The sequence below is a fragment of the Drosophila melanogaster genome, chromosome 3L (assembly GCF_000001215.4).
Source record: "Drosophila melanogaster chromosome 3L".
Classification (NCBI taxonomy): Eukaryota; Metazoa; Arthropoda; class Insecta; order Diptera; family Drosophilidae; genus Drosophila; species Drosophila melanogaster.
Window position 1 is genome coordinate 13,605,301 of NT_037436.4, and position 12,083 is coordinate 13,617,383.

At 40.9% G+C, this 12,083-nt stretch overlaps 1 protein-coding gene across 18 annotated transcripts in view; it reads right to left on the bottom strand.

Annotated features, from left to right (window-relative positions):
- The window catches only part of bru3 (bruno 3), a 281,494-nt gene that overhangs the window by 83,394 nt on the left and 186,017 nt on the right, over positions 1-12,083 (bottom strand). The window contains exon 4 of one of the 18 annotated variants that reach the window (NM_001202168.2): positions 3,093-3,546. The exons of the other annotated variants lie outside the window; for them this stretch is intronic. Coding sequence (NP_001189097.1) covers positions 3,506-3,546 — 41 coding nt within the window. The 3' untranslated portion in view covers positions 3,093-3,505. The remainder of the gene's footprint in view (positions 1-3,092; positions 3,547-12,083) is intronic. 18 annotated transcript variants of the gene reach the window in all.

Genomic DNA, 12,083 nt, shown 5'->3' on the forward strand with positions numbered 1-12,083 from the left:
CGGCTTCCTTTGAATGGCTGGCTGGCTGGGCACTGTTGCCAATTGACATGTAAATTGACGTTTAATGGCTGCTAATGAGCGTCTGAGGATTAGTTCTACTTCTCCCCAGCGAAGATGAGTGGACAGGTGGGGCAATTTGAATACCTGAAGACATTTGCCTGTGGAGACGGAAGTGCATAGGTCTGTGTTGAATCAGGTGTGCGAATTACGATGAAATTTCTCTGCGAAATAGCTGACTTTGATGGGGGATTACTTTCAGCTCAATCTTGTGAACCCTTTACTATCCCAGTGCAGCTAATAAATCATTAAACAAACAAATAAATACTCCATTAATTTTCACAGCTTAGCCAACATTCTTAGCAGCAACTTAGCTCTACAAATGAGGATCCTGCCGTAATGCGACCAATTCATATCTCAAAATGCTTTAATCTGATTACTCAAAATAGCTTAAAACGGTATGTAAATATATTTAAGTTATTAATTATTTTGTGGGGATTTTCAAGCATCTCGTTATAATTACAAAACTTTGTGAAAGGCGAGTGCCTCCTTGGAATAATATTTGCTTGCCAAAAACTGATTGAAAACGAAATCAACCCCCATTCACTGCCTTTATACGAGATTTATGTGTTTGTATCTCGTCTGACCACGTTTAGTTTGCTATAAATTATTGAAATTGTAATTACTTAGGCAGGAAATGGGTAAATGAGCACCAAATCGTATACTTAATGCTGCCCAACTGGCTCTTCACGTTGATATGCCCGATTTTCCTAGCAGCTTGTAATGAAAATTTAATTAGAAATATACTATATGTTTACTTTGATTAAAGCAAACAGCACTTAGTGCACAAGCCTAGAATAGTTTTTCATTTGCATTTTTCCAGATTTTATTAGAGCCCTTCACTCGGTTTGATTGATGATGTGCCTTTTTTTTCGGAGTGTGAGTGACTGACTGGTAAAAGGAAACTAATTAATATGTAATTAGTGACACTCATTTGACATGTAACGGGGCTAATGTAAAAATGTTCCTGACTATCCTTCAGATTAAAATAGGGGCATGGGCATACATATGCGGAAGGAACGAGAAACGAGTCCTCTTCAAAAGCTTTTGATTAAAATGTAAATGACTACGCGTGCAATCAATTCGAGCGCCATATGTTTATGCCCAATCACTGGGATCAGATGTGGCAAATGTTATGCTGCCCCATCAATATCGCCGCCAATTGTGCCGGTCTCGTCCTGGGCAAGTGTGCCTGCAGGCCGCTCGGCAGGATGCCGTCGACATGCCAGTTTTATGGCACCAGACTCTGAAAGTCATCCCTGCTGCTGCAGAGGTGTCAGTATTTATACAGCAAATAAGCTAAATGCTCCCTTTATGAGTCCCTCAGCTGCGGCTTCGTCGCCGGCAAACAGTTGGTGTCGTCGCCCCGACAATTGTGTGGCAATTGTCAAAAGTCTCCCCTCGTTTCTTGACGTTTAAATATGACTAGAGATAACTCAGCTGGCGAAAGGCTCTATGCTCTATGGTCTCTGCTCTTTTCGCCTTTGTTGTCATTGTGTCGCGATTCCTTTGGGCCTCCTTCCGCCGACTTTGAGCTTTTCGAGTTTATTTGTCAGCTGAAAATTCTTTCGTAATAAGCGTAAAACTCGACTATAGGCTGGGGACAAACTGGTGAAATTGTACAAAATCCTGCCGAAAGCAGGCTCTAGACCTTAGCCAAAGTTAGAAGTAAATTAGTTATTAGCCTTGTAAGTAGTTCAAAAGTTAAGTCAGCTAACAGCTAAACTTGGCGTTGTTTCAGTTTCTTGGAATTCGAAATGCCTAAGAGCCGCCAAAATGCGCCTAATTGTTAATTAGTGTCAGCGTGAATTTGTGTGCGGCTGCAGTGCCAGACATTTTCATAGTAACATTTTTAGGCACAAAAGTTTTTGTTTGGCCAGGACCAAAAGTCAAAGGCAGACGGAGCGGAAGTAGGAAGAAGACGGAAACTTTATCCTCGTGGCTGTGGTATTGAAGTGTTAATTAATATTGAAAGGGATAAACTTTTGTCTGACTTTCTGAGTGAAGCGAAGAAAGGACTGCAAGAATGCCATTTGTGCTTTCACCAACAAAAATCACACTTTAAAATTTTAAAGGGGTTGCTTCTTACGCTGAATGGAATAATTTTAATGGTAATTAAATGTTCTTTTGAACTATCAACAGCTCCAGTATTAGCCGTATTTTAGCCGTGATTTTGAAACGTGCCTTTCTCTTTTCGGTACCGAAAACATTTGCATTCCATTTTGCAGGCGGTGATAAATTTGAGCTTCTTCACCTTGAGCATCCGCATCCAGAGACCAGCCCGCCACTTGGAATGGCAATCTTGACAAGACATTAACATTTCATGTGCACCTTGTCTCCGCTTTTTTCCGCTGGCTTGACTATCGCACTAAAAGTCAATATAAAGTAAAAATTTTTTATGACCCCGGGATTATCATTTTGCGCTGGTTTTGCTGCGGCTGCAGCTTGACATGAAATTGGCTGCACACTGTGGGTAACCAGAAATTGGCTATAAAAGGCGAGCGACGACCAAAAGGTGCTCTCGTCTTCGCTCCTTTTATATAAATAAATGTGTAAAAAATATAGAAATTTTTATTTTAAGTAGTGACGCGTCAGGGATAATGTTAATGGCACATGGCATTTTCATTTCAAACGCATAAAAGTGTCCGCCGTTCACGTGAAAATACTTAAAGAAGCAAAAAGGAGAGCAGCGAAAAAAAGGAGCCCGGCTAGGGAAAATGGAAAATGTCCTCTTTGTGGCTGTCGTTTATGTCTGTACAGATTTGATTTTTATTTCGTATATATGTATAGACAAGATATGTGTGTATAATAGGGGCAACTCACGATAAAGCGGAATTTAAAGTTTATAGTCGCTAGACATACGCTGGTATAATTATATGGTCTGTCCCATTTTATAACTTCGTTGGAGATTTTTGAAATGGCCAAGGGACACGGCCGTAAATTTGACTAAGCTCGTATATGTTTTTTCTTACTCGAATTTATTCTTATGGAAATTATATGTATGAGTAGGCTTTATGTAAATATTTAATGCTTACTTTGTGATTTAGACTTTAGATGTTTGCATTAGTAACTCATGTACCGTGCTTTCATTTATTGCTGGTATTTCAGAGTATTTTTAATTACTTTAATTTTCCTACATTTATTTTAATTTCAGTGGATATCCCTGTAGTCGTGGTGGATTATAGTTCAGCACTTGGTTTCGGTTTGAACTAGAGGGCTTAAAGCTCTGTCTAATTGAGGCACGGCTTATTACGATTACGATTACTTATCACGGCCTAATGAAACTGTTTACATTAACAAACTTTGATGCCTTAAAAGCATTGATTTTAGAACTACTTTTTATGGACGTTTGCTGTGGGCTCTCCTCTTGCATTTACGCAATCGTCGAGTTATTTGGTAATTGGGCTCGGATGGATTTTCCAAGTGTTTTCCATTGTGAACGTCGTCTTTAGTTGAACGCCTTCGTTTCGATGCTTCTCAGGCCGATAGCTAAATTCGTGTAGAGATTTTTGGGTATTCGGATTTGGTTGTTTTCAAAGTTTTTTTTTTTGCAAAAAAAGAGAAGAGCAGAAAAAAGAAAGAGAAAAGTAAGAATAAATAAAGTTTTATAATCTCTGTTGTTGTTTGGGTTTTCTGATTGAACGTTTGCTGTTTTTATTTTTACTTGTGGTAAAATATTTACTTTGTAAATGTTGTTGCACATTGTTAATTAATTGGATTATTTTTTCTTGTAATGTTTTTTGTAAGTCTACTACGCAAAAAGAGCAACACGAAAACAATGCACAACAAATGTTTACGTGGCACAACAATACAAAATTGCTATTTTAATTTTTGCGCCAAGTCTCCTGAAGAGGTACGCAAATAAAAGTAGATATATCACAACATTTAGCATAATCGTTTAAGTCTTTTCTGAATTGTGTCCATTATTTTCAGTGGTAAACTGTACGCACAACATCGAAAAACAACAACACAGAGGTATAAAATTTTATCGGGGAAAAATAAATAGACAATTTAATTAAGATAAATATGCACGGGGTGGCGAGTTTGAGGGTTAGAATAAAAATTAAAAATCAGCTAAAACAATTTTAAAGTACAGATATTTACGGATACATATGGTCTGATATTTAAGAGCATCAAAGTTTGATATGTTTGAATTTTTAATAAATACTTTTTTGATAGAAATATTATTCGCTTTTAATAAAGAATCTAGGAAATATTATAAAATAGACGACAACAACACACGGCATATGCGTATAGATACGGAAATATTGGTGGTTACATATCGATATGTAATATTTGTAAAGGTAACTCTAATCTAGATGTTAGCAAAATATAAAGGCCTATAGCCAAAGGATAACCACAACACTCTATAAAGGTCTGATTGGCATGGGATTTTTGTAAATAAGACTATGGTAAAAGCAATGTGCATAATATAACTAGATGCCCGCCTCGGATAAGAGAAAACAAACCCCTCCATCATCTTCTCGTTTCACCTCAAGCAGCCATAATTGAATATATATTGCCTGAGTTAACTCCTGAAACAACAACAATCTCCGAGTAGCAAATCAATGCAAACTTCAGGCGTACACTCTTCAACACCTTGACAGCAGTTGATGCCACAAATAAACAAATAAAATCAACAACTTGAGAGGCAGGGCGAACGTGGGGGAAATAGGACATTGCAGCAACAACCGAGTCAAGATCGTCAATCAAATTGCTTTGGGAAGTTTTAAGAGAAAATGGTTCAATAAACATGTCTTACATAAAACATTTTAATTAAATTATATTTTCCACCCCTCCTTCGGCATGTGTGTGTGGTAGTGCGTTTTGCAATATTTATCAATTTTCCAAGAGTCATCACAATAACCATACGTCTTCATCTAGCTCCAAGCACATACACCCACACACACACACACACTACCCAACTCACACAGGCAAACAAAAGTGTTTTAGCGCTCTTCATGCACATCACTCATTTACACGAAAGGGTGGAATGGAAAGAGAGGGGTAGATTGCTTGAGGGAGGCAGAATGATAGAGGGGGTGTGCGCTCTACTTTAATTTAATTTTTGTGGTTGCTTTTCCTTGTAGTTGTTGCTGTTAGTTTGTTTGTTCGTTGCGCGCAATTAATTGAACTTGCAGCAGACTCAGACTATTGACAGCTCAGTGGGGCAGCGGGGAAGTGGTTGAATGGGGGGGCTGGCACGGATGCGAGAAGGAGCGCAAAAGGACCTCCGTTCGAAGCAGAGTTTCTGCTGCGGTTGAGTCGATGAACACTTAAGCCGCACTCAATGCACCCGAGCCCCGCTCGTTACCCGTTACGCCTTTCGGAATTTAACTAAGACAAACACCACAACGAAAACAACAGAAACGGACTAAGCCACACATACACAGATACAGTGGGCTGGACCTTATTCGATTTACTGTTACCAATCCAAATCAGGAAAATAATATTACTCATACGCCCTGTTAATACATGAATAATTTTAGTAATAACCTAATACTGAATACAAACTATATTCTTTTAGAGCAACTAGTAGAACTTAGAAATAGTTGTAGATGATACTGGTTTTTCTTTAAGTTCTTCCGCTGCGAAGGTCCACCCTAAGCTACACAATCACTCGGACAAATACACTAACACAAGTTCCGCAGTTTGTTGCCTTTTCCGTTTTGGTATATGAAATGCTTTCGGGACTTATGTTGGCTTAGCAGCAAACTTGTCTAAGCTTTCGACCAAGACAGATAGATAGGGTTGCGAAGAGCCTTGGGGGCTCGGCGAAGAGCCGAGCTCTTGCAATTACAATTACGCATAGACGGGGGAAAACAAAACAGCATTGGATGATGAAGAGCTTGGCCAAGAGAAACGGCCAACGGTAATTGTAATGGCCGACAAAGTTGGCAAAACGCTTAGCAATTTAACGCACATTTAACCAGCTCGGGCATTCCTTTAAAGCCAGACGAATCCTTGCGGCACCAGATCTCCACTGACTTTCAACTACTTAGCGACCAGTAAGCAACTCCGCATCCTGGTCAAGGCTCTCTTTCCCTCCTGCCAGCCTCTAAAACATATTGCACAATTACTTGGCCCAGGCAAACACACACAAATACCGAGGAGGGGTAAAAAAAATAAAATAGCTAACGAAATTTATGTTATTGTTTGTCTGACTGCCTGGCAGCTAGGAGCAGCAGGAAGGACTATTCGTACCTTGGCCTGCCAACGCTATCCCCATATTATTTGCACATATATTTCTGGCCCTCTCCATGTGTGTGAGTCGGTGTGTACATGTATGTGTGTGCCCTGTTTGTTGCAACATTTTATTTATCGCACTGGCCATAAAATGCACGCTGGGGGCATTTGTAACAATTTCGCAGCCGCACACAATGGAGCAGCCAATCCCCCGCTCACTCACCCTTTTGCCTTTTCTTAGTCAAGTTAAAATATTACAACATCATGCTTAAAAGTCACGTTTAAACGCTGACGACGACGGCGCTGAAAGATTATTGCATTTTTAGACTGCCAACTCCCCTTTTGCCCTGCCCGGCGCAGGACACCTGGCTTCCACCTGCACACAGCCGCACAATCACAAACAAACGTAGTTCATTTCAGTCAGACGTCGTCCTTGTCGTCTGCGCCTGCCTGTCTGTGAAATAAGTAATAGTGTTGCAACGTGCCTGCCGCATTTTATTTCCTTTCCAGCCAGATACCAGGATTCAGGGTACTAAAGGATGGGCTTGGGTTAAGGTGACCCATGGAGTTTGGGTCTGGGCTTGGGCGGCGTTGGTGGAGGCATTGAAAGTCTGCTCGCTGGCAAGCCATTGATTGTATAATTCTTGTGTTGTGAGTGAAAATTGTATATGCTTGATGTCTGATTGAATTGAATTGATGTGAGAAAGTGACTGCCCCTCTTCGTTTGGCTTTTGCGGTTACGAAACCAATTTATTTGCTTTTTCGATGTGAGAGCGAGCGACTGACTGACTCTGCGAGAGTGTGTGTATTATTTATTTTAAATAGCACTGCCAAGGTGTATCTTTCCTCTGCTGACTCTTTCACAGAGACAGCCCAGAAATCCTTGAAAGCCAAAAATGATTTCATAAGATGAAAAGCGCTTTTTCCCACAATATTTTCGGTGTGTCTGTGTGCGGAAAGCTGGCAGGAAGAACCACAACAATTTTTGGCAACTTTGTGGGTTGGCAGATTGAAATGTTGGCTGGAAGCAGGAAGATACTGGATTGGAGTGTAGGCGAATGCAATCAATGGTAATGACAATTAAAGCAAATTGCTGTTCGCCAAAAAAAAAAAACGAACGAAGGATATACATTGATGCAACTATGCATCTAAATGCTATTTTCGAACTTGAGCTCTGCCTAAAGCCGGTTTCAATTACATTTAAAGCAAAAAGGGATAAGGTATCCCTAAGACCTCGGGATATAAAGTCAGAAAAGCAAAAGTCACTTTTTCAATTTCCAAAATTAAAAAAGGGAAATTCAACGCACACACGAGTAAATCACTAAGTTACTGTGTCGCATTGATAAACCCTTATCAAGCTGGCATTTTTTTTTCCAGGCACACACCCTCACTCCCCCAGTCATGCGAAGAAGAAAAAACCCCAAGTACGTTGACACTCTGTCAGAGGGCACACAACTCGATGCGTAAAAAGTCATTAAACGGAACGCGGAAGTCTGACAAGGGTGAATGGAAAACCTGCCCGAAAATAGGGCCTCCTTTGCGGCGTGAATTTAAAAGTCAGGCAATACCAGGGCGTTTTTGTTATGTAGCGCGCATATTAAAATCTATAAAATATGCTTGTGACTGCTTTACGACTTGAAAGCCAGCAGCAACAAAAACCAGAAAAAAAGTTCAATATTTGTAAATCTTGTGCTGCTCCTCCACTGTCGCCTTCTCGGTCGACTCCTCCTCCGAATGGCTACGTTCTTTATGGGTTAATGGTGCGAAAACGTGACTTAATGTGCGTGTGTAAGAATTTTTTCGCTCCCCAAGCCGGAGAGTTATGAGCCAGGAGGCAGGACTCGTCGTCGCATCTGGTGTTCAAAGGTCAAAGCAATTTGAGGCTACCATGGGCGGCTGGATTTTAATAGAAATGTCAGCCATAGAGAGAGAGTGGCTTTAAGCTGCCTGAATGGGGATATCCGTAATCTGAAGTGCTTCTGCTTTAATTATCTATTTTTGCTTGAAACTATCTGCCACTGGATATGAGCTTAGCGTAAATGACAAATCCTTATGCTAAATATGCTTAATTGCGGCACGCACACATACACCTGCACCAATGAAGAGAGCTTACAACGTGCTGTACATATGCTTAATGAAGCTTATAACTCACACACTTGCAGCGTGCAACACGTACATGTCCTGACAATCCAGGCAACAGGCAGCATATGCCATCAACTGGAGGCCCGCCAGGCGAAATAATTATAAAGCGCTCGCAGCAGCGGAAGCTGCAACGGAAATGTTACCGTTATACCTGGCAAAAGCACGTGCAACTGGGGCTGGGGGCGTGGCAAGTGGCAAGTGGCAGGTAGGTAGGTGGGCAGATGGGCGGATGGGCAGGTGGCATGAAGCATGAGGCAACCTGATTGCGGGTGCAAATTCTAGCACTGCCAGCCGTTTAGTTTAGCATAATGACAGGCACAGGAGCATGGCCCCGAAATGGAGACAGGTTTGGGTGGCTTTTGTGGGTGGCTTGTGGGTGGTGCAGTGGCCGGGGGCAGCCACTAAACCAAGCCACATTAGCTCGGCAGCAAATGTGGCAAGGCGTGTTAATAACTCACTGTGTGCTACGAGTGCACTCCGGAGAACTGAGCTCAGCCCCTCTCTCTCTCTCTCTCTCTCTCTCTCGGCTGGCATTTAAGTTTTCGGATTTAATAATAAAGTTGGGGCAACGGGGCGCAAGGACACAGAAGTGGGTAAGTTTGTCGTCGTCGCATCTTGACGTGTAATGGGGCCTGGTCATGGCAGAGTCTGGCAGGATCTGGCCTGCTGGCACTGCATGTTTTCCATGCATAATGCATAATTTCGTTTCATCATCTCGGGCTCCTGGCTGCCAGGCATTTCTGGCTGCCCTCCCCACCACCTCCCCCAACTGGGGCCTAATTTGCTGCATAATGAAGCGTGTAGTAGCTCCCAAGCTCCCTGTTCTCTGCTCCATTCTGCTGTTGTGTTTTGTTTCGGGCTGCGTTGCAATTTCGGTTGTGGGTGTGTGCGAAATATTCTTAGTGCTTGTCGGGGATTTGCTGTATTTATGCTAGATAATTGGATAACATCCATCAAGCGGGCAACGGGCAACCTAATGAGATACATATTCGGAGTCTTCACATCCGCAGCTGCGACCGCTGTGACATTTCATCTCAATGATTACACGCTCTAGAATCAATAATGCCGCCTTTTCCGGCCATCAACCCTCTGGCTCTGCTTTTGTTAACCTGAAACCAACGAAAAATCCCGACGATATGGAAGGACTAAGAGGAAAAGCTTCTAACCACACACACACACACACCTTTAATGTGGCCACAATGTGAAAACGAGTATGTGCTCGGGTGTGTGTGTGTATGTGCTTCATTATTATTATGGTTGTTGTTATGCCCCATTCGTCCTGTTTTTCTATATATATATATATATTTATCTACCTGTCCCTGTCAGTATTATTTTAGCCGTATTGTTTGCTTCCTTGTCGCTGGCATTGTTATTTTTTCGTATTTTTGTCAGCGCCTCCTTCTTTCGACATCGTCGTCATCCTGAATCCAGGATCCTTTCATAGAAAACTCCATGTGTGTGCAACTTGTTTTCGTTGTTAGTTTTTAGCTCGGTTGTTCGATTTTCGTCACTAATGAGCAGCCGTAAAGGCGAACTCTGAACTCGAGAAGGGCGTGACGCAGGTAATGTCCTTTGGACACTGGTGTCATGTGTGTCTTTGTGTGGGTAAACAATGTATTTTATTTGTGTTTACGTTTTTAACAGCTCTGACAGGCGACTGTCTTGTTGTCCTGCGGATTTGGGTCAATATGCGGACCACTCACTCCTTTTTTCCTTTCCCCGTCTTGCCATGCTATTTATATCCTTTAGATCCCTTCGGTCTTCGTGTCGGGATTTTTCATTTGCCTAATGAATTCAATTATTTATTTACCTTGAGTTATTTTTCTTAGCCACGCTTTCAGCGACAGTCTCTGATTTGATTTTGCGTGCTCGCCTTCATTTCGATACGAGATGAGTGGAGGGATTGTAGGGTAAAAAGGGGACATTTCTAATTAATTTTGTACAAATTACATGGGTTTCAGCGTGCAAGAGCGGGGGTTGGCTACAAAAAGTGAAATTTCATTAGTGCAAGAGCAATATTTAATTGGAAATTGAGAACTAATTAAACGGCGACGCAGCGATCCTTAATTCAGAGGGTCTGGGGGTCACTTTGCAGTCAATTGCAAATGCAACTGGCGGCGATTCAAGCACAAAATTAATTAACACTCTGCACCACACACACACTCTCTAATGCATACACACACATACACTTAGCCCTCCGTGTGTAAAAAGGGCGCACAAAAATATGCAATTAAAATTGTAGTTGCGCTAGAAATCGACGTCGCCAAAGTTATTAACAACAGCTAAACAATAATAATAATTCGCAATTTTACCACATACACACACTCACCCGGCACAAACACAGTAACGCAAATAATAAACTAATTAAATCGACAGAGGCCTCTATACGTAATGTGCTTAATAATTTGCTAAATTAGTTGCTTTTTTGGCCAATTCAATGGAAAGTGTCAAATGCACAAATGAGCCAAACTAAGCCGCATTGGATCTAACCCTATTTGAAAAGCATCTCAAACACAATACGAAAAAAAAAAAAATAGTTAACATAGAGAAGAAGAAATTCTTGGGTTGCAGAGTGAAGATTTTAGGAACTCCGTTGAAAATATTCTTGGCATAGGATATAAAACTGGTAAAAATAATATTGTTAGTAGATCACAAACTTACTGCGAGCTTAAGGCTAGAACTGAACTCTTCTGCTAGATAGGACTTGGAACTTACCTGAAAAGAGAGAGAGAGAAAGAAAGTTATTAAATTGTGTTCGCCATAAAGTTGAAAGACTCAACTCCTCCAGACAAATCAATTCGTGAGTGAATATACCAACTATATAGCCACACTTACCATTTGCAACTGCCTCACATTTATAGGTAACACAATTTGTTTTATATTATTATTTGCATTTTTGCCCGCTTTTTGCCGTATTTCCCACTTTTTATTTGGCACCAGATCCCCATTCACATCAATCCATTGCTAACAAAGTTCGCTTGCTGTCGAGCTGCGCTTTTTTCAGGCTTTTCAATTTCACATATACCAAATATTTTTTATGTTTTCACCTCCACAACCCTCGGCTTTTGTGTGGGGCGAGATCTCTCTTCGCTTTTCGTTTCGTTTCTCGTCTCGTTTTTTTTTTTCCATATTTTACATGCAAATCGAATTTTCCTCAATTTTAATTGGATTTTTGATTGGTTATACTTGTGTTTATATACGCACATCTCGTTTGGCTGGATCAAAACCCTCGACAAATTCTCCCCCCCGCCCGAAACATGTATGTGTACACAGTATTTATTTATAAAAATATATACACGCAATATTCATACATATATGCATCGTTCAAAACGCTGCCTATACTTCAATTATTTTGGTATCAAATTTGATTTTTGATTTTCATGTTCGTTAGTTTGTTACACCATGTAAGTTGAGAATTTACAACGAAATCAGGTGAAATATGTAAATTCGGCATGTGCACTCGTCAGTCAGTCTAAGCTGGATTTTGGGCAATTTTGGAATTTTAACGGACTTGAAATTATATTTATTTCTATAACAATTAATTTGCACTGCCTGCCTGCACATGAAAATTGAAATATAAGTATGGCTTTTTAAAACTTTGCCGAACTTTGAGAACAACACCTTTCCAACACCGAAACCCCCATCAAATCTAATGATACCTTTCCAGCAGTTGGCCTGGGCAATTAACCGAGTCGCGC